The sequence below is a fragment of the Haemaphysalis longicornis genome, unplaced genomic scaffold (assembly GCF_048455015.1).
Source record: "Haemaphysalis longicornis isolate Haplotype H1 unplaced genomic scaffold, Haemaphysalis longicornis Haplotype H1 scaffold_3, whole genome shotgun sequence".
Taxonomy (NCBI): Eukaryota; Metazoa; Arthropoda; class Arachnida; order Ixodida; family Ixodidae; genus Haemaphysalis; species Haemaphysalis longicornis.
The window spans coordinates 46,181,711-46,209,707 of record NW_027526335.1 but is presented as its reverse complement, the minus strand read 5'-3'; the positions used below and the strand labels follow the sequence as shown (position 1 = coordinate 46,209,707).

General features: G+C 46.8%; 1 protein-coding gene across 1 annotated transcript; it reads left to right on the top strand.

The window, feature by feature from the left end:
* Positions 1 to 3: 3 nt before the first annotated feature.
* Positions 4 to 26,208, top strand: LOC144174397 (calpain-D-like). Its single transcript, XM_077703077.1, has 12 exons — positions 4 to 371; positions 4,639 to 6,286; positions 7,496 to 7,682; positions 8,659 to 8,861; positions 13,219 to 13,363; positions 14,673 to 14,748; positions 16,133 to 16,258; positions 17,369 to 17,521; positions 18,694 to 18,858; positions 19,323 to 19,665; positions 20,141 to 20,319; positions 22,104 to 26,208. Exons 1-12 carry the CDS (start codon positions 136 to 138, stop codon positions 22,279 to 22,281), a joined length of 3,639 nt encoding a protein of 1,212 aa, XP_077559203.1. The 5' UTR covers positions 4 to 135; the 3' UTR covers positions 22,282 to 26,208.
* Positions 26,209 to 27,997: the final 1,789 nt, after the last annotated feature.

Below are 27,997 nucleotides of genomic sequence, written 5' to 3'. Positions count from 1 at the left end.
AGCAGCCCAAGTTCGTAATGATCCACGGAATGTGGATCCAATTCAGTTACTGCCTGCCTGATCGGCGAAAAATGTAATCCACGCTCTAGTACAAATCACTGCTCGGAATTAAGGCGCAGCCAGGGCGGACGCGCGATGGGCTCCAACGCTTCCGTATTGCAATGGCACTGCAAAAACTGTACCTCCATAAACCCGACAGACAGCGGATCTTGTATACGCTGCGGCGCAAATCGCACCGTGCCCGAAGACGCCGAGGCATCCAGGGAACCATTGCCCCAAAACTCCAAGGATGGGTCGTCCAAATTCACTCTTACATCACGCCGTGTCGAGAGCCGAGTGGAGCCCGCACAGCTCTCCGTTGCCCCTGAAAGGTAATCCGGGTCCGTGCGTCAAACTCGCGTGCAACTCGGGAATGAATGAAACACCAATCATGCGTTCAAATGGATATCAATTAGAACACACGGGCAACCTCGTTCTGTGCCCGTTTGTAATGAATCGTCTGGTGAACCGTTGAATAGTCAAAGAACTGTTCGAACAGCCGCGATTCAGAGCAGCAGGCTGGGCTGTCGTCGGGCCCGTTAAAGAGTGTATAAGCACTCTAGTATAAGTCATCAGTGTGAATTATAAAACAGTGCGCCCATATACGATCCCATTGATTTTTTTTTTCTACACTGAACGAAATAGCTGCCCAAGATGCTCATTTTTAGCTTGGCGTACGCGCTTATTCCGCAATATAGGCTCTTTATTATTATTTCAACGTTCTTAATATAATGTTACAACTCTCTAAGGCGAGTACATTGCCTGTATAAATTAAATAATCGCGGAATTCAGTCGAGCAAGGCGAGGACAGGTTCTGGTGCACGCGCGGGTATGGATCGCGTCGGGCTCCAGCGGATCGATTGTCCGTCACAGCTGATCGACTTACGCCGTTTCCGAGTCTTCTCTGTTTCACCAACTCCAGGAGTAGAAAAACTTGCACCGGAGCTTCGCGCGGTGTTTCTTTCTGTAATGAGGGTGTTGACGAAATAGAGCGCTAGCGAACGCGTGCAGCACACACCGGCAGGTGCCGTAAAAAGACGTCGTCAGTCCCCGCTTACGCACCAACGGCGAAAGTGCGTGTATCTGTTTTTGGCTTTTCCCTTTACCGCGCCGAGCGTTATCGTCGCCGCGTCCGAAGGACACCTCGCATTACTCACGCGCGAGTCAACGGTTGAAACGGAGCGTCGGCGGACCGTCGCCGCCCGCTCTACGTCCGCATGACGTGCGCCACACCTGACGGGCGGCCGGCTTTGTGCTGCGCATGCGCCGACAGAGATAAGACGATAAGAGTGCAGACGATTAGACCGATATCAACTGCACCGAATTTACCTATTGGCACACTGTCCGCGTGTAGACGACGGGGAACTGACGGCATTTTGAGCTCTCATTCAGTTCGCTGTGAAACGTAATTTGTTTGGATGGTTAAAATAATTTGATTACGGGCTTTTTTTTTTTTTCATATTTACAGCTCTTACGACGGTGAAATTAGCAGACTGATGCCACAAGTATGCAGAGCTAGCAGCTAAGCCTTAAAAAAACTAACCAGCTGGTTAGTGTATTTTGCTTTCTGTACATAGCTAGCTGTATGAAAGTTGGAATAGCAGCCTTGAATGTCATATTTATGTACTACTGGAAAGCCTGCTAGCACTATTGGCGCCTAAGTTTCGACCTTGCACCAAGCACTTTGCCCAGCACAAGGTAAGAATGTGTAGCACTTTGCCACACAGTTGGAGCAGTGAAGTACCACAGGAACTGGCAAAACCAGATGCAATTTGAAGTAGACCTGAAGCAATTATATATCTATGTTTCCCCAGTCAGGTGGCTAAAAATGTTTCCTAAGTCTCGAAAAAAATTTGTGTGTGCCTCCCCCATCAGGTGACAAAAAATCTTGAAGCAATTGCGCGCCTTCTCAAAAATGCACCGTAATTTTCTGTTCGAATTCAATTTCACCCATAATACGAACCTATAAATATCACAGGATTAAACAGAAATTTGGGCATATATATTGCAGTGTTTCCCATATGAAGTGAAACAATTATTAACATTCCCAATACAACGTAGAAATTTCTTCAAAACTGATATCTTATATTACGTTCTGTGTCACACCAACATTTTGAGCCTTCAAGTTCAAAATTTGTACTTGTTGTGTGACCACAGTGACAATATCGCATGCCAGACAACATTTTAATTTAACGATCTCTGTCATGGTTACACTGCAAAATTAGCATTGCAAGTTCGCAAAATTGTTAAACTCCCCCCTCCCTTGAAAAAAAAAATTCAAGGCCCAACTTGGCATTTGACAGCCTTCATGCATTAGATTGTAATGACTGACAATCCTTTAAAACAAAAATTTAATTAGAATATTTGTTGGTTGCCAGAAAAGTTCCACAAACAATGTTTCCATGGCATGCAGGGTCGAGCTTACGTGCGTTATGCTGATGTTGCAGGCTTAGCTCGTTTAGCGGGAGTAGACTGTGAAAGAATACACATACATAAACAGAAGTTTGTTAGAAAGGAAAAACAAAAACACTGAAGCTCTAAAATTGTGTGTTTGCTTATGTATTTTTTTTGTTTTTCACCGAATATGGTGCCTTTCCTCAAAACCAAATAATAAACCGCCGTGGCTTGTCTGTAAAAATTACAAAAAAGGAAAAGTTTACACCTGTTTCTGCAAACGTTGTTATTTGCTAAGATGATCATGCTTCTAAAATTATGCCCAACCCACGGCTCTCTAAAACCTTAAAGAGCATTTTGAAATTGTAGAATGTAGACTGCCTTTCGCAAGTTGTACAGCTTCTGTAGTGATACAGGGCAAAGGGTCTCTTCTTGGGGGGAGGTTACAATTTCTGTGCACACGATGCAGGGTTTGGCTATTCTTACTACCGTGTTACGGGATAGTATAGTGTGTGTCTTATTACCATATGCGATGTAACGTACAGCTGGCTTTATTACGTGGGGGCTGCCAACAGTTTCTTGCTTTAAGAGGGCATTTTTGTTGTTTAACATCCTGAGCACAGATTTGCAGTCAGTTCTCATCTATGTGGTGTAAGGTCAGAGTTATGCAACATGTTATCTCTTTACATTTATGGCAATTTTTTAATTATCTACCCATGAAATACTGGAATACTTTTTATACCTGTGTGCTCTAAAAGGACCAGGGAGTGCAACTACACTACAGAAGTCATTTTAACGTTGTTTCTGCAAACACTGTAAGCCTATTAAACGTCAGTTAATGAATTACCAATGTTTTCATAAAACGGACGGCGTCAAATCTTGTGCCAGAAAAACGAAATTCTGTATTTTTGTGGTTTTATTGCACTGTTCAGTTCATAGGCTTTCGAATGCAGCAATAATGTCGCAAATCTGACCAGTACATCTCAAGATATTCTACCCAACAGTTGACTTGGTGGGAAAAAAATTGATTCTGAGAAAACAAGGCACGAAGTTTGGACACAGGCAAAAATGGTCATTTAGGCAACGTCAAAGGGCAACAGCTTTATAAATACTTATGGTACAGCTGTAAAATTTTTCAGGTACATTCTTTGGGACCTGCAGATTGCAAATAAAATTCATACAGGAAATTCATTTTTGGGGGGAAATTTTGTCCTCAAGACCAGTGTTGCCCCTTAAATAACCCTGTCAGCATTTTGCCAAGAGCAGCTAAAAAAAATCTGTGGTGATGGTGCTTGGCACTTGGTGTTTCAAAGGAACGACTGGATTGCATAATGCCTAAGAGGGTGCAACTCTCAAGGTCTAGTTTTTGTGCAGTTGTTTTTAAAGATAAATTAGTAAGTTATTTCCATTAGCGTGACTGTTGATTTATTTTAGGCAAGCATTTGTAGAGCTACTCAAGTACTTTTTTTCTCGGGCATTTGTGGGCCAAAAATGCATGCTTTTTGCCACGAAAGGCGTTATCTATAACACAGTGCAAAATACGTGCGTGTACATTCTCAGATTCACTGAAACTTCTCTACAAAGTATTTCCTTGTTTCTCTACTTCTTCTATTGCCTTTTTCTGACCCTGTTATTATTGTGCGGCTGCTTTTCATGGCCCTAAGGTAGCATGGTCCCACCAGCTCTAGTTTTGACTTTTAGCCGTGCCATCTAAGACAACTTGCAGGATTTTCCCTGGAAGGACAAACAAGTCATTACCATGGTTACATGTGCGAGTTGGTGGAACATTACAGCTAGAACAATACTGGGCCAACATGCGGCCAAAAGAAGAATGATGGCCACAGCGCTGCACTTATAACTTGGCTTGTTTATCTGATTAATTTATGTAGAACTCGTCACAACATCAGAATAAGCACCAAGGGAAGATAAATGAAATGAAGTCAAGTAATGCAGCTGTTCTTAATGGTTACCAATAAAGCATCGCCACATTCGTTCATATGGAAACTGTCATGTTCTTCTTTCGTAAGCTTGTTCTTGCAGGCGAGTTGTATGCAAATGAATGGGCCATCATAATGAAGTGTAGTCATGCACTCTGCGCGGTGTTGTAGTTTGTGTTCTCTGTTGGCCTCGCACTGTTGCAAATACTAAGAATACTTGTGCCACTATATTTAACCTGTGTTCATTGCTACTTTCCTTCTCTTTCAGTAATTCCGGTGGGAATGTGGAACAACACATCTATGACCTGCCTTGTGAGGACGAGAACACATTGAGCTCTCAGAAACCAGAGAAAAAGCCCCGGTGCATTAGCTGGCATGGATTGCCAGATGACGAGGATGATTCGGTCATCGATGACATCCCCGATGACCTGCCCCTGCCCCCTCCTCCGGAAGATGCCGACGACACCACAGACTCGTCTGGAGAATCTGTACACGAGGAAGAGCCCCTGTATGTAGAGCTCTCCCAGTGCCTCTCTGAGGAATCTGGTGGTGTGACCAGTAACGGAGTTGTGGCTGGGGAGGTGGTCATCAACAAGAGCCCACCGGCTAGCTACTTAGATCGCACATTCGTCAAGTGCATCAAGAAGAAAAAGCCAAAGAAAGATGAACCTGCCGAACAAAGCACACCACCACGGCTGAGCGAGAAGTGGTACTGCTTTCACTGCCAGGAGTGGAACTCCTTGTCAAACAAAGTTTGCGTGGCGTGTGGGGAACCCTTTTGCGACGACATCGTGGCCACGGGCACCCTGAACGGCAAGACCCTGGGTCGGGATACCACCATCAGCTCGGCAGACTACGCAACCCCACCCGAGAGCCCGTCGGATCTCACTCCCGCTGTTCAAGAGCCACCCCGTCGCAGGCAACAGCCCCTCATACGACGAGCCCTCAACCGCCTCCTCAGGCTAAGCGCTGAAGGGGGTGCGCTTGTGTCGGCCATTGCCAATGCCCACTCTGCGGACGACGTGACCCTCCTAGATTCTCCATGGATGTGCAAGCGCTGTGAACGCCACAACGAGGCATCTTGTGCTAAGTGCCCCGGCTGTGGTCTGTCCCGCGTTCCAGCGGCCACCTTCCCACTCTTGCTGCCACGCAACGCGTTCAGCCTCGGATTCCTGGCCGAAGTTCTGGGTTCTCCGAGGCGCCACTTTGAGGCACGGAGAAGCCGCTCGCTCTCCGAGGTCAAGGGGAGCCACACGATGGATGGCCGTCGGCCGTCAAGCCCTGCCATCAGCAACGGGCTCTGCGCTCCGAAAGACGACGCCTGGACGTGCTCGGGGTGCTCCTTCGCCCACAACCCACCCTCGGCGTCCAAGTGCGAAGTGTGCGGCACGTCCGACGGCCGCGGGACCATTTCCCGCTGGGTGTGCGTCAAGTGCACCCTGATCAACCCGGGCCAGGACCGCTTCTGCAGCGCGTGCGGCGGCTCCAAGCTGAACAGCGTGGCGGCCAAGCGCTACCAGACGCTGAAGCCCCACGAGAGCTGGGTGTGCCCCCACTGCACGCTGCGCAACCCCAACCACCTGGCCGAGTGCTGTGCTTGCAGCACGCAGCGGCCGTCGCTCACCAGTGGTGGCACAGCGCGGGCAAGCACCCGCAACCGGCGGATGGCCAAGCTGCTCGGGGAGCCCGGCGAGGATGCCTGGGAATGCTCGTCATGCACATTTCTCAACACAGGCCCCCACGCGGCCTGTGAGATGTGCTGCACGTCTCGGAGCCTCGTGTCTTTGCGGCCGGAAGCAGCCCGGCCCCGAGGCGCCACTGGACGCGGGGAGAGTGAGCTCATGGAAGAGCTGCGGCGCATCGAGGAGAGCGAGGCGCGGGAGCGCTGGGACCACATCGTCTCTTTCTGCAAAGCGGTGAGTGCAGCGAATTGCACTGCCCAAGGGCAGAGATGATGCTGTTTCAAAATGGCCCAGGTTGGCCTGCCTACGAGCTCCGCCCAAGCACACACCACTGCAGGTTATCCAGATAGGTTATCCAGATAGGTTATCCAAGTTATCCAGACTAGAAATGAGCTATGAATAATTAACCAGCATGCAAAACACATCTGATAAGTGTAGTGATTGGGTGAATTTTTCTGTGTACGCATACCCACTGGGCACTGTTGGTGGCCTTGGTTCAATGTATTTCCTGCATTTGGCCACCCTGTCACTGAGCAGTGTTGCTAGTCTATCCCCAGTTATTTTCCCTCGTTCCAACCCTCTATGGGCATTGCTATCTTTATCGGTAGTGGGCCTATCCTGTAATAGTTGGGCATCTTTATGGCTACTTAATAACACTGCACACTGCACCATTCTTGCCATTGCGCGACGTCAGTGCAAGAATGTCCAGTTGAGAGTTTGCTGCGTCCTCTGGGGGGTTCCCCGAGCTCTGGATAAGTTGCCAGTTAGAATAAACTGGATAATTCTGAAGGATCATCCCAGTGCCCTAGTTCCCCATGTAAAACCCTTGTGTAGCCTTGTGCTGTTACTCTTTTTGTTTGAAGCCCGTACGGAACAAATGTAAAGTTACAAAGCATCGCAACTTGATAGTGAGCATAATATTGAGATTGCCGGCAAGTGGTGACACTTATTTGGACATCGTTTCTGTTTTATGCACCTTATTACATGCGTCGGTGGTACTTGCAAAAGTAAAAGCTGCACGGCAGATTGTCAGAGCCCTGTAAAACCTTTCGCATATGTGCCTGTTCTGGTTTATTCCCACAGCGTGGTGTTTGGAAGTATCTGATAAGGGTAGCCTTAGTGTAAGCATCGGTAGGTCGCAAAACTTCACAAACGATTTTAAAAAGAACCATTCTAGACTCTTTCTTGAGACGGGTTTTGGGAAATCTGCTGCAATGTGTACCAGTGCGCTTCTCACCACAGTTGTCAATAAAAGACTCGTTTAATTGAGCCAGCAGGACTCCACCGCTGCGCAGCCCTAGCGCTTTCAGCTGCAGCAGGTGCCGTGTGTTTTAATGATGCCATGAAGGAGCAAGAGTGTGTTCTTGCTTTGAACGTCTTCGTTCCCTGATTGTGACTGCATTCACCACAGGCAAGCGCCGGTGCACATGTGGTCCTTTGCAGAACGGGGAGCCCTTTGTGGACGACTCCTTCCCGCCACTGCTCAAGTCTCTCTACTACAACCCGGACGAGCCACGGGAGGAGATTGCAGTCAAGTGGCTGCGGCCATGCGAGATCACCTGTGAGCCCAAGGAAACCAAGATCTCGTGGACTGTCTTCCGCACACCCATGCCTTCGGACATCTCCCAGGGTGGGCCCTCTGGCTGCGTTTCTTCCCGCATCATTTTGTTGTCATTGCAGGTATACAGTAAAGACTTTTGAGACCCTGTGGCAAAAGGGCGACTACTGCGGGATCCGTTTCATTAGCCATGCTGTATTTCTTCTAAGCTACTACCTCTGCCCCCAGGCTGGCTGGAAGCCCCAGCTGGAGTCTCTAGAAGGGCTCAGTTATGTGCTAACAAGCAGTTATACTCAGCGCCTTCTTGCATCCTTGTGTGGCACTGTTGTCTGGTGCTAGCATTTAGGCTTGTGGGGACCTGTGAATTTGCTCAAGAAATAGGTGCTTGGTGAGCGATGGCTGCCGTGAGCTTTGGGCTGGATTCAGAAACACCAAGATCGTTATTGGGACCACATCAGAAATTGATGATAATTGCTGCGTTTCTACAGGCTTGTTGTGGGCCTCAAATAGGGTTCTGCAAACACATTTTTACGTTTTGCAAAGCCCTTCACCCACGCTAAAGTCCTTACCCTCTGGTTCTGTCTTCATTCTTTCTTCTTTTTTTTAAATGTGTGTGCGTGATTGAGGGTAAGCTGGTATTGCACGGTTGACGAGTAAAGTGTGAAAATTACACAAAGGACGAAGGAGGCTTGTCTATGTTGGGCTCCTTCGTCTTGTGTGTAATTTTTGTGCTTTACTCATCAACCGTGTGTGCATGAATGCACAAACATGAGCACTTTTTCCCCAGTTGATTCCGTACCAGAGGGTCTGACCACCCAAGCACACTTACTGCTTCTGTTGGGCTGTCGACGCTATTCAGTTACAGGAAAAGAGAGGGTGGAGCCACATGCAATTTTTGCCAAAAGTTGGCTTTGCTGCGAAACCCTCACTGTCTTCTGGGCTTCACCTCATAGCAAGCACCCTCCTGTTGGTTTTCTTGCCTGACAACACAGTCGCTTTAATTTGGCCCGTTCAAGTGACCCCGTTCTTGGCTGTTGCCATCCCCCAGGGATCCTGGGCAACTGCTGGCTGCTGTCGGCACTGGCGGTGCTGGCGGAGCAGCCGGAGCTGATGGAGCGTGTGATGGTGACGCGTGCCATTTGCCACCAGGGGGTGTACCAGGTGCGCCTGTGCAAGGACGGCCAGTGGACCACCGTGCTGCTCGACGACCTGCTGCCCTGCGACGCCAAGGGCTGCCTCGTCTACTCGCAGGTGCCTTATCCGTACCCCCACACCGCCATCACCGTCAGACTACCTTATGCCCACTGCAGGATGAAGCCCTCTCCCATAACATCCAACTGCTTCTATAGGTTTTGTGCAGTCTGAATCCATTATTTGCCGCAAAATTTCCTCATCTTGTCTCCCCAACGGGCTATCGGTCTTCCCCTACTGGTTGTCTTTGTTACGATTCCGCACGCCGCTACCCTGCACGCGCGTGCTGCAGGTTTTGCATAGAGCTCTGGTACTGTGTAAGAAAGCCTGCTTTCCTCAGACAGGTTACAACTTGTCGGAGAACGGCCGGCGCATGGGTGCCTCTCTGTCGGTGACTCAACTTAGTCGACTTCAAAGCACGAAACAAACTGTTCTTCGTGTTGAGACATGCATCGGCGAAGCAGACGCTGCTCACCGAGATCTCCTCTCCCCCGCTACTGCCGCTACTGCTGGCCCTCACTAATTCCGGAAAGAGTGTTTATGTGTGTTTGTACTCGTGCAAAAGCACTAGGAAAGCGGTGGAGCTGTTACGGTTTCTGTGTATAAAACCCACCCTCTCGGTGGATAGCGTAGTTTGTTTCGCAGCAGCGAATCCATGCTGTCACTCTGCTTGAGTCCCCCTGTAATCTTGCCCAGAAGGGTATTGTTCCTGTATTGCTTCGGCTCATCCTCTACCATACATTAAAGCAGTTAAGTTTGCCTTCTTGTCATCAACACCAAGGCAGCAACTTTTGCTGGCCACTTGACCACCATGCTACCATACATGACGGAGGCGATGGAGCTCGATTAGGGGAGAAGGAAAAGTAACCGGGAAATATTGCTAAAAGTAGCGAAAAAAGTTGCCAACTTAATTAAAGTGAATGTTTGAAAGGAGCCACAAAAGTCGCCGCTTTCAGCAAAGCGATACTAGTAAGTACTTTTTGATTACTTTTGCGGACAAAATGCAGAAATTCCAACAAGTAGAAAACCGTATCATAAATTTTATTAATTTGCTGTCAGGCGGGAAAGCGACAGCGGTTGTCTACTGCCTACGAAGAAGCTAAGATGTGCTGGTTTAGGTAAAGCATTCAAGGAATGTGAATGTCTTGGAACGGGCATTCGCTGCACACCATGTTTTGCCACTTCCGCTTCCTCTTTACATTCCCATGGCTATAATACATTGTTGTACACACTTCCCCCTACTCTGCATGAAATCTCAAGCTACCTTAAAATACTGAAGCACTATGCTTTAAACCGATGGCATTGCTTGGAGGCTTCGACGCTATTCATATGACTTTAGACACTGGATATTAAAAAGAGCACGGTAAATTTCGATTTGTGACGAGAAGTAGCGCTGTAAGGTGGTGTGTTTGCATGACTGATTCGTTGGGACCTATTCTAGACTTTGCCAGATCAACTTCATCTGCATAAAAGCTTGTTCAATAGACCTTTCCGGAAAGTTGCGCGCGCCCCCAAACGGCGGCCGCAAAGCAGCCTGGGAACTGTGAGCGCCGCAGCAGCCGCCGCCGCCGCTGCCGCCCGGGCCGCTCTTCATGTAGCTCTACCGTGCTAAGCCGTGCCGTGCGCAACAGCGGCTGTGGAGGCAGCATTTGTGGACGGTGAAGCTTCGGCGTTTAACACTGTGTGATGCATGCAGAACACCTGCTATCCTGGACAGCTGTTTTGGTAACTGGCTTCTTTTTCAAACTTCAGCATTCTTACCACAGCCCGCATTTCTTCAACAAACTGCTGAATTTCGGGGACTTGCGGTGTGTATCCAATCGACTCATGCTACACTATGTCTGTATTTGTTTCAAGTGCTGTTGCCTAAGAGGTGGCAAGTCTTATTGTGCAATCCTGAGCTCGTTTGCTGTTTTCGGCTGTGTGTAAATATGAAAATAGAAATGTACATTTCAGTTGAAAAAAAGACGAGGCAGCCAGTATGGTATCATAACATTAAAAGAGACGTACACTTTTATTCCGTTAGCAAAACTAACTAATACCGACTGAAATGTAAAACTGCTCAGAGGGCGCTAATACAAAACACGCATGGTTGACATTTTGCTTACTTATTGATTAAGAAGTGATTCATGTATGAAGTTATTCAGGTAGCAACAAATTTTCCATATCTGGTTTGGCTTGTCAGCCAACGCACATTTGGGAAAACATATCCCAGTATTCTCAAGTTCTTCACTTCTCGAATAACTCGCTCAACCTGTCTCTTCAGGTTGGCGATCTGCCGTGCGCGTGTTTCCTTTGCTACTGTCAGTTGACGCCGACCATTTAACATGGGGTGCCTGTTCAATTTAACGCCAAGTTCACGGAGCTCATCTTCAATCAAGAATCCTGGGTCAGCTATTACGAGCTGTCTCCTTTGTTTTCACACAGGAAGTACACCACGCCTTAAACGTGGGAAATAATAATTCCACAATGAGCAACCGAAAAGAAATAGTCGAAATGCTGAGCTCACAACAGCAGAAACCCCGTTCTCCAATGCCGTAGGAAACGGGCTGCAGGCAGTCGCTGTCGTTGGAGATACCGCATCGTTGCCTGCTGGAGCGAAAGCTTTGCTTTATCGCCCTGTTACGCCTTTTGTGCTAAAATTCATTACAAAACGGGAGTTGATTAGTCTGAGCTGGCAGGCGTATCTCGACAGTGCTGCATATCACTATCATCTTGGATGCCTGGAAGCGGGACGGGCGCTTAGGGGGGCGGCATTCGCGGCAGCTGGGAAACAAAACATATAAAAAGCATAATTTACGTTATAATGCTGGGCTTACCTGTCTTTACTGGAAGACACTTCTCGGAGAAGACCCTGTGTGGAAAAATGGTCGCATACGGCCCATGTAAGATTTGCGTCTGCTCGCGTTGAAATGGGCTCCACATTTCCTGTGATGCTCGGACGGCTCTCACAAAGCAAATCGGCTATCACGACCCTGGCGATTTATCCGGCGGACCCATTCCTTTTTAAGTTTCTTGTCCGTCGGAAACTTGTGCAATGAAACATGCCGGTCTCGTAGCGTATTGTTGTCCCAACCGAGCACACAGCACGTTTGTCCGCCTCCTGCAGCTTCCTTGGCGCCATATTTTCAATATCGCGTAAACTACGAACCCTAAGGCAGGTCGTAACTGAGTGTAGCTCTACACACACGGAAATGGATCACGAATAACGTGTGCACATGATATGGGCTTCATTTTCCCACTCAGCTCCCCGCGGGCTGCCGGAAGCAAGAGCTGGTTATTTGTATTTTTCTCGGGGAGCTCAAGTGTCACATTTGTTTTCTATTTCCTCGTGTTGAGGAATTTCTATTTTCCCGCGGGCAGCCAGAAGCGGGAAGACGCTTCTCAAATGGCAGCAGCTGGTTCCACTCTGCAAGCTAGCAGACGACGTTGCTAGCAGACGACAAAAGGTTCTCGTGCGGTGCAGGCAGTTTCAGAGGGATGCGGAGTTTATTTCTTATTTTGGGTTCTATGGTTTAAATATTCTATAATTCATACGCAACATAACTTTGCAAGCACAGCATTTCACTCTACTTCAGCTTTGTCCTTTGACGGGCTCGCTCCGCGCACGCGGCGCGCGGCGCGACCACCCCATCGCCGCTCGCACTGCGCACGCACGCAGTTCCCATGACGCCTTGCGCGGGCCCGCTAGGGGAAGGAGCGGCGCTGCAGTTTCTGGAAAGGTCTATTTTGTTCTCTCTCTCCTTTTTTTTTTTTTTTTTTTTTAGTTTGTCTCGATGGCTGATATGCACTGAGGTCATACAAGGCCCTTCTTGTGGAAAGTGGGCAACGGAAGAGCCCTGAAATATGTAAAATCACCAATGCTCGAAGGAGCAAGAAAGTAGCCGAGTTGCCACACTGAAATTTTCGTCGCTACGAGCCTCAAAAAGACGCCAGTTTGGCGACAATTCGCCAGACCTGACAACCCTGATCTCAATAGCCGCTCCATTACCCTGATGGTCTAGCAGTTGTCGGTTCCCCGCAGTGTCCTGTTTTCCACCTTTTGTGCCTCGCAATTGTTGCCAACCATTACAACCAGCTGTCTGTCACAAATCGAAGTAGCTTCTTTGTTTCTATCCACGGACCACTTCTGCAGATCGAAATGTTCAAGTTTCTCAAGTATTCAAAATTTTGAATAATACTGCCGAAAGTTGGCTTCTCTGCAAAGCACGCACTTGTGCTTTTCCAAAGGTTAGACTTCTGTGTTTATTTTTATGCACTAAGGAATCTCTTTTGGTAAGAGTTGGCAGATAACACCTCTACCACTCTTTTCTTGTTGGAAGCGCTTGCAAAAGGCTTATGGCTGGCTGTGTGTTTGAGGCGGCATGTTTCTTTGCTTCTTTAATTATGAGACCCTGCCGTGCTGCTGTGAATGCAGGCCAAGCGGAAGCAGCTGTGGGTGCCACTAATCGAGAAGGCCGTGGCCAAGCTTCACGGCTGCTACGAGGCCCTAGTGTCAGGACGCTGCATCGAGGGGCTGTCCACGTTCACAGGAGCGCCCTGCGAAAGCGTGCCTCTTCAATGTGAGCATCTAAACTCTAAACTAATACCCCTGCTACACTGGCGTCCAAATGTCATTCGAACCGACTTTCATTTGACTCGAATGAGGGGCTTCAAATGCCATTCAGAATCTGCCGTGCTCCACTACAATTTAGATGGCATTGGAATACTTTAACAATCACTCACCGTGCTGCGTGGCGCTGCTTTTTTGACACAATAATGCAAACATCAAATTTAGCAGCAGTCTTTGGCAGTAAATTGACATCAAATTATAAATAACGCGGGCTTTGACATAGTTTTATTAATTCTAAATCGGAATCAAGGTTTGTTGTGCTGTTTTGTGCTGTGTGGCCACACTGGTTTGTCGCTTGCTCACACTGCTGCTGAGAGTATGGAATTATTACATGTTGATATTGTGATTTAAATGAATGAGAAGTAAACAAAGTTCCTCAATTTAGAATACTTTGTTAGTTTTGTACGCCAGTAATGTATTTACTTATGCTGGCTTGGAACGTTGTATGCGAGAGTGCTATAAATGGCATTTGAGAGACCGAAATGTCTTTCTGGGTGCTCATTTGGCTCCAATTTCATTTGAGCCAAATGGCATTTCAAAACCTAGTGGAGCAGCACAACTTCGCATTTGATTCAAATGACGTTTGGTTCAAATGACATTCGGATGCTGGTGTAGCACGGGTATAAGGCTCTTTGGTCTTTTCCCCCACTCTCCGATTCGACTTTGCATTTATGGTAATTGCAGTGGTTGTCTTGAACGCTAATAGGTTTGAAGTTTCTTCCCCATGTAAGTCGCTTTCTATCTCCTTCCGTTTTACATCCTTCTGAAAATATTTCTGTAAAAACAACAGGGCTACAGGTAAAGGCCCACAAACAAGTGGAAGGGCGCTTCATTCAGTGTTCTAGCGCTTCATTCAGTGTAAACGTTGGGTAGGGTAGAATGTGTTGGTGCGTAATTTTTGTTCTACCATGAGCTTTCCTAGAAAAATGTTAATTGTAGTTGATGCGTCTCCACACGCCTTTGTAGCGATAACTTCCATCTGTACATTTTATTGCAGCTTGTCAACGCTTTTGTTCCGTAAGTCAATAGCAAAGCTTCTGTTTATTCTCTGAACGCATGGCGAGGTCTTCCTGCAGTTTGTTAGAGTGCAATGCATTACTGCTTCCTAGGCCTAACTGTTTAATAGTGATGAAATTTTCCCATGAAGCAAGCTGTAGTTCGCTGCTTTGTGCATGACAGAGCTGTTTGCTTACGGGGTTGGGGGGCCTGTTCCTGATAGTGCTTGCTCGGAGACAAGCTTGCTCGCGAACTCGTTGCAGACTCGTCTTCTCCCAATGAAGAAGGCATTGATGAGGATCTGATCTGGGCGCAACTCCTCAGCTCGAGAGCTGCTGGGTGAGTATGCTTTGAGAATTTGGCATGCTGCTAGTAGGGAGCATATGTCTATAAGCAGCGCCTGCGGGTTTTTTTCTCGTGCTTGAAGGTGCCACAGCAGCTGAATGTCACAATTGTTTCCTCATACTGTCAGACTATACTATAGCCTACACAGCTACTCGGCTTACTGCCACACTTTTCTATTTGTATGTCGCGCCTTTATTAAGGGGGGACGTGGCAAGTAAAATGACTTTTTTTTTATTTATAGACCAAATTTAATCAAATTAGGAGCATTTATGTAACTAACCATTGTAACAACAAAACTGAAATTGGTTTAAGGATACCTTCTATACTTTTTAAGTTACAATACTAATTACCTGAAAGTTGCTTTCAGCACAATTACTAATTAGACGAGAGGTCAACAAAATTTTTATGTCAGTATGATCAGGAAGGTCTATTTTGTACAAGGAAGCTATTAGATTATTGCATTGTATATTCTTTCGGTATAAAATATAGCAAGAAAAGTTTCACGTTCCTTTTGAAATCAGGAATAGTTTCATGTCAAGAAGAAAGTGAAACTTCTCTCTTTCTGGATACCTAAAGGAAATAAAGCAATAATCTAATAGCTTCCGTGCACAAAATAGACCTTCCTAATCGCACTGACAAAAAAAATTTCGAGTTCTTGCCAAATCAGTTAGTTAATCTTGGGGCGACTTTGTGTAGGTAATTTGTCTTGTAACTGATAAGGTATAGGATATATTTTAAACTGAATTCGGCTGCGCTATTAGGATAGTTAACTACCTAAATTCTCCTTATTTGATTGAATCTGGTCCATAAATAACAAAGATAGTTGTACTTGCCACGTCCCCCCTTAAGAATGCACTTATTCATACAATTAACACCATAAAAACTTTTGCTGAGTCCATATATGAGCGGTGATCACCTTTTAAACACTCGTATAAATTGCACACCTATCATGTGGGCACTTTCAATCACCGTTGAATCAATCTGGTCAAACTCATTGTGGATTGGGCTTTGCTACAAAGCCACTTTTTACCACAGTCTCATGCAATTGAGCGGGACTTAATCCCAATCAACCTGAGTGCTATTTAAATTTTCAACAACTATGTAATTATAGGGAGTGTTAATAATTTTGTCCTTACTGTGTGATGTCCTAGCAATGCCAGTGCTGCAAAAAAATTTGCATAAGAAAAGATCGCAAACCACGAAAGAAGCACCTCTCACCCATTGCTACAATGCTGCGAAATTAGCTGACGCTGGCCTCAGCCTCAGAGCAGTTTTTTTTTTCTCTCTTCAAGTTTAGAAAAAGATCTCTCTTGAGGAAAAAAGGTTTTCAGTACCTACACCCATTTTTTCTTTCTCCCCGCCTCCCCTTCCAATGCAGGTTCCTGATGGGTGCTTCATGTGGCTCTGGCAACATGCAAGTGAATGACCAGGACTATCACGCAGTAGGATTGCGCCCACGTCACGCCTACTCGGTGCTTGACGTTCAAGATGTTGAAGGTGTCAGGTGGGTGTGGTGAGACCGCTACGTTCAACAAGGGGAATCACTTTATCTTGTCATTTGTTCTGATGCCCCCTGGGAGGCTCGTCGCTATGCTAAAGGTTCTTCAAATTTCCAGCCAATAAAATTAAATTGGTCAAAGTGGGGAAAATAATGCAAGTTAAGTGAGTGTTAAGCTGCCCCTCAGTTTTTTTTTTTTTTTAATGAGGTTTGTGTTTTCTTTTTCCCCTCAAAGAAGCAGGTTTAATCATCAGAACACTAGGAAAAAAAACTGGTAGTTTGTGAAGCACTCAGACATTGAATAACCATGAAAGGTTGTGAAGAAACATTGGCATAAAAAAAGGCATGTTGAAATGCACCTTAAGTAAAAAAAACTCCAAAATTCTTTTAACAGTTAAATTTACGAAGCAAGATCCTGCTAATAACTTGCTTGCCATGCTAAAGCTCAAAGTTGAACGCAGGTAAAATGCTGCTGCACCTCGTAGATGATGCATGAGAAGTTTAGTTATGAGAACAGTTGCCTAAGTTAGACTAATCGGAAGTTAATATCGCCAAAAGCAAGGTGCAAGTTTGTACTGTGGTGACTTTTCGCGCTGCCAACAAAATGCTGTCAGCATGTTTTAGCCAATGTTTAGGCTCACGGCACGAAGTGTAACCAGGAAATGCCTAGTTACATCCACCCCATAGAGGTGCATGTAAAGGAAGTGTGCTGATCAACTTTTAATGTAGTTGTGCAATAGTGCACAGAAAAGGGGAATTTCCAACGTAGGCCCTCCTGGAGTGACTTTAAAACTAAAAGTCCTAAATTTAGAATAATTTGGGATATAGTTTTTAAAAGGGGCTTTCAACATTTGTCCAAAATTGCCATTTAGGTTGATAGATTTCTTCATAAATGGCCAGCAAGCCTGTTCATGTAGTACGTCTGTGGAAAACTGCACGTGTATTAGTTGGTTGTTTGGTGTAGGAGCCTCATTTATGAAGGTAGTGCTATGGAAAATATGAAAGGCACCGTTCTGGACACCAATAAATATAGGGCTTGAGGACTGCCATTGTTGGCCAGCGTTTTTGCGAGGGTGTCCCCCTAGAGTCCGCCTTGTTCCCGCCTGCCGTCACCAGGCTGGTGCGTCTCCGCAATCCCTGGGGCCACTACGCCTGGCGGGGGGACTGGTCAGACGGCTCTCCTCTCTGGACGCCCGAGATGCGCGAAGCACTGATGCCCCACGGCGCTGACGACGGCGTCTTCTGGATGTCCTTCAGTGACGTGCTCAAGTGAGTCGGGCTGTGCTGGCCGTCTTGCCACGGATGTTTCACTTAAAGGGCAGGGGCAACCTCTTTGAGGCAACATAGGGGTGTTGGCAGTGGCGTGCTTCGGCTTCAGAGTGGTGCAGTGTTTTTTCCCGAGTTACTTTGCACCAAGGCCATATGAGCCCAGAAGCAAGAAAAGCTGCATTAAAGGGACCCTGCAACACTCTTCGAGCAGTGCAAGTAAACCTGCACGGCGTTTAGATTACACTGCCAGGAATACCTGAGCCAAATATTACACGTGCACGTGAAGCAGCCAGTGTGCAAATCGCTGTGAAAGACGCGGAAAAACCAACTGCGCTCTCTTCAGTTCTCCTCATTATGCACCCCTGGCATGGCCTAAACGACGTCATTGAGGCCATGGCTGCCGTATTGGCTGTCGCTGGTCAACTTCGCAGCTCATTTCTCGCATTTCCTGTGACGATCCGCCGTCACCGGCGCTGTGTACCAACCTCCTCTATGCCTAAACCTGTACACAGTTTTTGCATTTCTTTTGTGTTTTGAGTGTGCACGGAGTTTGAGTGACGAACTTAATACACCACTTTCAACGAACCACTTCACAATAAAATTTATTGCTTCAAAAATGCCCTACCAGCCTGAGCGTGTGCTTGCGAGCAGGCAGTTATGTCTGCTTTTTTTGTGGCACCAGACCGGAAATAGGCCCCGGCCTGTGATATATCAAAGGCTACCGAAAAGGACGCTGTGAGCCACCCCCCTCTCCGGGAGAAAGTGCACAGCTTTCGTCGCGCTGTCCGCGGTCGAGTTGAGAGGGAACAATTATGCGTGATTTCTCATGGTGCGTAGTTTCAGTGATCGTGAATGCATTTTCATAATTCTTGCAGGAGTAGATTGCTGGGACAATAGACTTTACCCCAGAATACATTCCAAGTAGTCATTGGCAAGTGCTGCAGGGTCCCTTTAAAGATGAGTGCATTGACAACTCTACTTCTCTGCTTCTTGATAAGCGTGCGAAGCTTCTAGGCACATTGTAAGCTGCCTGGATTCCAGATTGAGGCCTCTGCAAGAGTTTATAAGGCATACTTCTGCCAGTGCTTTTCAACCTGGTGGCCCTTTGGGGGAACTGAATACTAGAAGAAAGTGGGCTAGCTCTTTGAGGCCAAGCTGAACGCTCTGTGCAGGTTCTTTGACTGCATCGACATCTGCAAGGTGCGTCCCGACTGGAATGAGGTTCGCCTGCAAGGTGTGCTTCCCCCGCAAACCGACAAGGATAGCCAGGCTGTCACCCTGCTCACTGTCCTCGAAGGCACCGAGGTGGAGTTCGGGCTCTTCCAGGAGGGCCAGAGGTGAGGGGCATTAATTATACGCCAGCATGGGATCAGCTCTTGTTGGCAGGTTTTGCCGCTGCAGTATAGTAGAAATAAACAGGGATGTGTCATTCCTGTAGACTGTTTGAATCTTTTTTCTCCTAGTATGGTACTCCCTACGTCAACCTCAAACCAGAGGAACATGCCAAATTAGACACCCTTATTAGGAAATCATACGAAATCGCCCTCGGCCTCCCTGCCTTCACGCCTACTGTCCGCCTTCTGCAATTAGGTATCCACAATTCCCTTTCTGAGCTCCTCGAAGCACAGCGGGTCCAGCAACTCACTCGCCTTGCCCTCACCCCTGCAGGTCGCACGGTACTGCATAAACTAGGCTACCCCACTCCTCTGCCTTTAGACAGCCCCCAGCGTATTCTGTTCGTCCCTTACGATTCTGTGCTCACTCTTTCTGTTGCTGTCATTGCCCTGTTTCCCTGTTGCAGGAGTGCAGAGCGGTCGCGGCGCTGCCAGCTGGACCTGTGTGTGGTGGTGTTCCGGGCGCAGGACCCCGCGGCGGGGCTGGTGGGGCCCCTGGTGAAGCACTCCAAGCGCCAGGTGCGCAGCTTTGTGGGCTGCAACGCGGTGCTGGACCCGGGCTCCTACATGGTGGTCTGCCTGGCCTTCAACCACTGGCACACGAGCCTGACCAAGATCGACCAGTACCCCAAGTTCCTGCTGGCCATCCACAGCTCCAAGCGGCTGCTCGTCGAGACCGTCATCCCCCACGCCAATGTGCTGGCCGACGCCATCATCAACCTCACTGTCGCCAAGGGACGCAGGCACGAGGTAAGGAGAGAGAGATCTGTGCACTCTGTGCAGATGGCTGACCTATGGCACGTGGCCTACCCGCTTTGAAGTAACGTGCGGCCGGTGTTTCCGATTGCAACATTGACGCTGCCACCCTTGCTTGCCATAGTCACTTGAGTGGTGCTTCATGGAGTAGCTCGCTGCACGCGTTGAGCGAGCCCTTTTTAGCTCCCTCTGATGCGCTTGCGGTAGATGCGAGAGTGTGGCTACGTCATCTCTAAACCCAGCCAATCTCTCTCCCCTTACTTCTAATTCCTCTCCAACCTGGGTTTTTCTGCGTGTGTAATGGGGTTGCACTCGAGTTTTCTGCATACACAGGACTGCCAGATTTTCCTTTCACTGTGCTATCAAGCTCCGCTTTAAAAAGCTTCCACGCATGCCTCAGCCACCACCGCAAGAGAGGTGCCTTGCTCGATGGGGGCCTCTGCATTGCCTCTCTGCCTCCCTCCCCCAGGGCCGCGAGGGGATGACTGCGTACTACCTGACCAAGGGCTGGGCGGGCCTGGTGGTGGTGGTGGAGAACCGGCTGCCCGACCGCTTCGTGCAGGTCATCTGCGACTGCTCCGAGAGCATCAACGTGGTCTCCACCCGGGCCACCCTGCGCACCGTCGACAGCATCCCGCCCCTGCACAGGTGGGCTGCTCTCGCTTCTCTGCATTGTCGTGCCGGTAGGTCGAAGGTTTGACAGTGCGGCGGTGCAGTTGAAGGCAACAAATTAGCTAAAATGGGAAAAATAAATTTTTATATGCTCATAAGTAGACGGTCGTAACTTATTTACGTTACCTTGCTTAATTGTATGTTATAAAGGGTAGTGTTTTAATTTATGGAATTGTACAGAAAAAAGAATGTGGTGAGCCAGCATGGCCTGCATATATGTAGCTAGCTAAGCATCTGTCTTTGGCAAAGTAAACTTTGGGCAAAACAGTAATATCAGCAGGCGTTTTAGTACATAATACTAGCAGGTCCTTAAAAACAGAGGCATGCTCTTTATTTCAGCTTTTTCTTTTCTACATCAGATCAGCCTTAGCCCACTTTGCGCTCGTGTTTTGAGGGAGCACATCTGTTTCTTAACATCTAGAAGAATGGATGCCACAGAGAAGGAAAAAGCTTGGCTTATGGCGGTGGGACGTGATTTGACCGTCCAGCTGGATTTCTCACCCCACCTTGTAGTCATGATGCCTAAGGCCGTTGCTTATCAGCAAAACATGGAAACCAGTTGTGGAAACCAGTTGTGTAAACAAGGGGCGTGGAGACGTCTAGAGTCACGGATTGCTATCTTCAGATGTTCGAAATTGGAAAGGGCAGTTGTTTCTATTAGAACACTGTGTAGGCAAGCAACTTACTGTGCGCGCGGGGCTCGCTATGTTCAGAGGTTTGCCAAGGGCAAGGGCAGTTGTGTGGTTAACAAGTGAGTGCAAACGGAACACGCAAACTAAACTGTGGCTGCTTTTTTCTTTGCTGTGTCTAAATTAGAGGAAAACAGAGTGTGCGTTGCATTGAATGGGTGATCTCTCTCTCTCTCTCTCTCTCTCTCTCTCTCTCTCTCTCTCTCTCTCTCTCTCTCTCTCTCTCTCTCTCTCTCTCTCTCTCTCTCTCTCTCTCTCTCTCTCTCTCTCTCGCAACGTTTCCTGTGCTGCACCGGCCATTCAGTGGACCCACCAAAAACCACACTATAAACAGTATTGAGCTTATGCATTGAGTTCTATGTGAGGCAAAAACCCACGTTATATTCCGTCCTGCACTCTAAGTGGTTACATTATGAATGGTGAACACTACCATAGCAAAAAACAAAAGGAGGATGGGAGCAACATTTTAATCAATAATGGGCAACTCTATGACCATCTTAGTTCGCTAGCCGAAAAAAACTTAGATGTTCTTTAGGTGCATACTTCTCGTCAATGACCAGCCACATAGCTGATTCCTGTTTTCTTCTATGTGTTCTCATGTAGCATTGTTGCATACTTTGCGCTCGGTGTCTAGCTTGTTCCTCATTTAATTCTTTGCTGCAAAAAAGTGTTCATGTCACGCTTGCATTATTTACTAGTGAGCAGCATAGGAGATCTGCAGGATGTAATTTGTTGAAATCACCGATTCCTCTGCAGTGAGTGAGTTGCTGAGGCTCTACACTGCCGAGCATGAGATAGTGGGCACATTTCTGGTTGCAGTAGCTTTTTTTCCGCTGTAGGTGAAAAGAACAACAAAAGCACTAGGGGTGTGAGATTTCATCTTGCATTTAAGATCCTCGGGTGTGGTAAATTATTTCATAACCTTCCGCCATGGTGCACCTCATAGCCGAGGTGGTGTTTCAGGACATACAAGCCTATTCTGATCTCGTGAAAGTTGCCCCATTATCTTTTGTCTTGACACGGAACAAGAGGAAGTAAGAAGCACGGTTTGGGGGGTTGTGGGGCATGCAGGCAGGTGATCATTGTGCTCACACAACTGGAAGGCAGTGGAGGCTTCTCCATCGCCCACCGACTCACCCACCGGGTTTCATTCACCGGCGGACTGCACGACTGGGGGCCCTCGGCCACCAACCACGTGCCGCCCATTGACCGGAAGGTGTACGGCCTCCACACCCCGAGGCCACTCTGATTGGTCTTCCTTCCCCTGCCACCGGGCGTCTTGGCACCAACATCTCTTTTTTACCGGCTTTATACTAGTACCTCCAAACGCACGGGACATCTACTGTTACGTGCAAAGCCTGTGTCGGCTGGAAGTGTCACTTTGATTGGCATCAGTTTCCTACAACAGTGCTCACTGGTCAGGAGCTCTTGCTGACTCTTTTGAGAGAGAATAGGTTCTACCACACAACTCGGTATTAGCCTGGCAATGTGCACAAAGAAGCACACATTCACAAATACGTCATTCAACACTTTTTTTTTTTTTTTTTTCAATCGTTATCCTGGGGATGCTATTGAGAGTTCAAGTGCTTGTTTGAACTGGCAACTGCCTAAAAGGTGGATGTAGTACTGAAGACAATTTATTTATAATATAAGCACATGAGGGGCAAGCAACTAATGTGCTTACTCTGAAAGTCTGATATTTTGGGTTTGGGGCCCGCAGTTAAAGTAAAAGTGAGTTCTTTACTGCTTGTGACGAGCTTATTGCTTTTGGCAACTGCGCGAGCTAACCCACTCTGGCACTGTCTTTTTGAGTGTGCCGGATGTTTTCTTTGGGGCAAAGGAAAGTTGCGTTGCATCAGAGGTGTGATTCGCACTGGTGCTGCGCTATAAACACAAGTTTTGTTGCTCTGCTGTTCAGTCTGTCAGGCTGAGATGCAAAAGTTCAAGCGGCCTAAACATTTACTGGACCAACAGTGTAGCTAGACTGAAAACCTCGTTGCTGACAGCAGAAAACTGCAACTGAGATGTGGCACAAATTTTCAGTTTGCACGTAAATCTGCGACTAGCTGCCAATGTTCTGTCCAGTCAACTTCCTTCTAATTTATTTTGTGCTCTACTTACAAGCAAAACATACTGTTCAGTTCATGTAGCATTTTGGGGCCAACAAGAAGCCCATTTGCTACGATATGGCAGTTAAATCTCGCACTATAAGTGCGCAATATATCTCTCACGAAAGAGTGCTTCGAATTTAGGTCATTCTACTCATTTATTTATTTACTTTACTACCGCTGCAACACGTATTTATTGCAGCTTCTTCAGCCCCAAACTGTTTACAGGGCTGTTTTCTTGCTTACGTATTGTTTTTTATGTTTGTGTTTGAGTTTGATATTTACGTTTTCCTGTTGTTTCTCTATCTCTCCCTTATTGCTCAATGTTTTCGTGGGAGAAGCAACATTCCACGCTCTGCATAAGGCATTGCATTGCGGTGCACTAAGTTTGTACATGCACGTCAAGCCAGACGCGTGGATGCAACGAATCCCGGTTTGTTCGATACCTCTGTACAGGGGAAACGTCATTTAGATGTTTTGTTTTAATACACTTTTGCTTTATTGGCACTGCAACAAAACTGACCATAGAGGCGGACTTCGACAGGCAACTTTTCATTTCTTCACTGTGGGGACACTTCCCTAGTTTAGTCATAGAAATACTCGCAGCTCAGAATTTTACACCCGATGTTATGTTTTTTGTTTACGTATTAGCAATGTATATTTATTGTTTACAAAAGTATAGTCAGGAACAAATGCAGCTTGGTTGTTCAGCTTAGTGCAAGTTTTGTTTGATTAAGATTGTGTTGTAGTCGCGCAAAACAGACAACAGGGCAACCACTGTGTGTTCTGTGCTGACGCAAGCTCGAAATTGTTCCAAGTGAGCCATCTTTTTGTGGTGCGGTGCGGTGGGCACCGTGTTGATTTACAGCGACACACTCGGAGGGTTTGCGGATTTACTCAACAGGCACCGTTCCTTGTTTTAAATGGGGGCCTGAAAGTCAGATACCCATGCTACACGAGCGTTTCGAAGGCCTTTGAGTCGAATATCATTTGACTCGAGTGCCACCGTTGAACTGCTGCACGACGTTTTTCAAAGGCCATTGGTTGAAATGCCATTTGAGTCAAAGTAGCACCACCAACTTCCTTTGAGGTTCTCGGAGTCCTTTAAAATGCGAACAGCTCTACTCTCGGGTGCAGTTTCTGCATGCCGTAATTACAGAAAGAATTATTTGCGAGTAAAACCTGTTGTTTAAAGTGCACAATCTCCATAATTTTTCACTTGTTTTTGTTCTCTATCACTCGCTGTATGATCACAAGGTAACTTGGTGCTGTCAACACCCGCGGTGTGGAGGGGGGGGAAGAAAAAGTAACTGGCTGTTACAGCATGTTTTGCACGCTCTAGTAGATTGAGTAGATTGTTATTAATTTAACCACTAATAATTGTTTTTTTCTCCCCACTTTAACTCTAAATTAAATTTTTGTCAAGAATAATACCAAACAAAGCAGCAGTGGCAACACCAAAACATGGCGGATAGACATGGAAACTTTCAGCTGCCTTTGAGAATTGTTGTGTAGATCGGCGGAACTCCTTCCAGTTCGAATGGCATTTGGAATTTCGGAGGCCATTCCACTGAAATGTCCTTTCAAATGCTCGTGTAGCACAGGTTTGAGATTAAGTCATGCAGGTCAGTTTAAGTCGTGTACCATGACTTAAAACCGACGGTGTTATCACAACTCTGTTGTAGGAGAAAGTCTTTCCCTTTTGTGGTTGATATGTTTGTGACGGTTTGACTTAGTGCAGCCAAAGAATTTCGTCTGATTACAAGACACTAGAGGCAGAACAACAAAATGCTCACTTTCTGTTTCGGGAAGTGTGCTTGGGTGTGAGAGTAGCTACTAGTCATTTTCAGTGCAATATGGGTGGGAAGCTGGGTCAGCATGCTTTGTTTAACGGCAACCTTCACCTGAGCGCAGATATTTCCTTTTTTTTAGGTCTTTTGTTGACCTGTCGTCTTGGCTGCATCAGCTTTTAGGGCTTTTCACGAACAGTTTTAGGAATTTTTTGTGCGCCTAGTGTTTTATTTATTATTGTTGTATTATTATTCCTAGTCCCATTGCTGTTTCGTCATGAAGCTTCATTTATTAGTCTCGTGGTAAACAGTTTTTTGTGGTTTGATGTTACAGTTAAAAGTTTTTTTGTTTTTGTTTTTGTCAAAATAATACCAGAGTCCTTCAATGCTTTACTGGTCACGAAACTCCTCCGTAACTCAATGGGAGAGCTTCATATGCTGCGTTTGGCCGCCGCGCGGTGGCGCCACCCTCTCACTGAGGTCACTCCTCGGGCGGCGTTGCGCTGGCTCGAACGGCGGAGCCGCGGCGAGTTGTGTTTGTTTTGTGCGGGAAAAAAATGTAACGTGCATATCGCGCTCTTGTGATGCGACTTAAGTAGTGCAACGACGATGTCGAACGTGTGTTGCGTCCCGGGATGTCGTTCCTTGTACAACGATACCACAGAAAATGTTTCCTTGTTCTGTTGACCGAGCGACGGGCAGCTGTGTGAGAAATGGAGGGGCGTCATTCCAAGGCAAGCAACGGGAGATTTCAGCTTCGATTATAAGTGTGCGACTGTGTGTGGAAATGCATTGTGTGTGAGAATGGAAAAAGCAATGTACCCTTTTGAGAGCATCGTGGACCTAGAGTTGTACAAGGCTAACTTAAAGCCGGATTTTTGTCAGGTCAATCAGGTAGTAGCGGTGCTTCATTACCTGTTTGCAAACTTGCATTACCTTGCGCTTAGGCTCGCGTATAAAAAAAGCTTTGGGACGTCCTTGTGCTTTTACTTTTCATATTTCTGCGAATTATCCTTTAGGGTTCATCTTGTTTGTTTTGTAACCGCGCGTGGCCGATTCCGGTTTTTTATCTGGCGTTTCAACCGTAGTGCCCGTTTGCTCTTTTTGTCGTGCGTCCCGTTGGGCAATATTGTCGATATGGAAAGGGTGCCACCTTGTCGCTAACTTGATTTTTTGTTTCTTCGGCAATGTTCTCGATCCTATTTTCATGGATCTGAAATTAATAACGTTCCAAGAGTAATGCATTCATAGCAAACGCCGCGCAACTCACTTTATTGAGAGAGAGAGAGGGAGAGAGTGTGTGTGTGTGAGAGAGAGAGAGAGAGAGAGAGAGAGAGAGAGAGAGAGAGAGAGAGAGAGAGAGAGAAATAACATTTATTGAAAGAGCTCCCCCTTATGGGGCGGTGGCGGCTGCCCACAAGGCCGCAGCGACCTGGAGGCCTCGGGAGGTGACTAGCACCTGGTCCGAAACCTCGGACCTCCGACGTTCATCTGTTCACGTCACACTGCGGACTGCTTCTTCGACGTTTGTGTTTCATTCTAGTCTTTTGTAGTGCAGGAGATCGCTAGCTCGCTGCGTTCAGAAAAGCTTTGCGTCGTTCTTGGCTACGTGGCAATATTCTGTTTCCTCCGTGTGCTGCACATCGCAGCGCGAAAAAATAAATTTTTGTACGCTGGACCACGCTCTTTTATCTCCCTTCGTAACATTGAAATTTTTTGTAGCGTGGGATAAAATCAGTTTCATTGTTTCGCTTCCTGTTTTTGCAAGGATTGCAAAGCGTGGAAGCAGAAAGACACATGGTGCAACATATATCTCTTCGTCTTTGATCCTTCACGTTTCTGCAGCATTTTTAGATGTTCACAAGTATGTACCCACTCATCGAAACGACAATACTATTGGGCTATCTCTTTTAGCGTTCTGTGCATTCCAGAGCAATCAACGGATTCATTAAGCGTAGTCTGAACGACGCGTACTTGGTTTCTTTCAGTTTTTTTATTGTATTATCGATAGGCCCGCAGCAGTCCGTGACTACACAGCTACCGTATGTGTGGTATTTACAACTTTGCTTTAAGAAAAGAAGCAATATAGATTTAAAATCCGTAAACACGACGGCGCAGCGCTTGTGCATGAGCACACAGACGCCGTTGCCGTTCGCGGCCGAAGTCTACGGTAACATCGAAAAATAAAACCCCATTGAAGTCAGATGATAAACACAATAACTGGACTATTCATCGCTTACTACTACGAAAAAAAACACACTTAGTCAGCGCGCAGACACCAAAAGCAGCGAGCTTTTGCACTCCAAGAGCTGGCCAATACGCCGCACGCGCGGCGGCTGGATGACCTTCGTGTGGCGGTGGCGCCTGTAGTGGCGCGCGCGGTCCCTATATGAAGCGAGCGCCGAAGTTTCGTGACCAGTAAAGCATTGAAGGACTCTGATAATACTTAGGCACATTTTGATTTCGGTACCGGACAGCTTTGTTGGGATGATCTCACTTGCATTGGTTTATGATATATGTTTTTATTTCCTGGAGGTAAGTATAAACTAAATATATCTGCTACTCTTATTTATCTTTGCAAGGTAGCAAGTGCACAGTCAATTGCTGCTTTTTCTGAAATGTAGGAGAAAAAAAACAGGTTTCAAGGTCTAGTTTCATGCGTAAAACATGTGCGACGAAAAAAAAAAAAACAGTCAACACCATTAGGCTGTTGTTCCCTTGATTTTTTTTTTTTTTTTTTTGAAACCAAAGCTGTTTCAACATGCGCTTAGTCATGGAAGCTGGGTGTTTAGTAGTGGTGATGAAATTCTTAACTTCAATTAGAACCGTGCTCACAAAGCTCACTCAAAGTGTTCTGTTAACTTTACAATTGCCAATATAGCTACGGAACAAAGCTGCTATGCCTTTCTTTTTTTTCTGGTGTCACAGCGCTACTCAATTCCCCAATGCCCAGAAAATTGTGGGCTGAAAAATCTTGCATAATTCCTACAACACTGTTTCATCTGGCGTCTTTTCTGTACTTGAGCCCAAATGCTGAGCCGAAGTCAAGGTTTCCTTCGTTTCTAGC

Bases quoted from the DNA above. Each gene is read 5' to 3' on its own strand.
- LOC144174397 (XM_077703077.1), top strand. From the start codon at position 136: ATGGGCTCCAACGCTTCCGTATTGCAATGGCACTGCAAAAACTGTACC. The intron at 372-4,638 runs GTAATCCGGGTC...CTTCTCTTTCAG, and splicing joins CTCTCCGTTGCCCCTGAAAG to TAATTCCGGTGGGAATGTGG. The intron at 18,859-19,322 runs GTGAGGGGCATT...TCCCTGTTGCAG, and splicing joins CTCTTCCAGGAGGGCCAGAG to GAGTGCAGAGCGGTCGCGGC.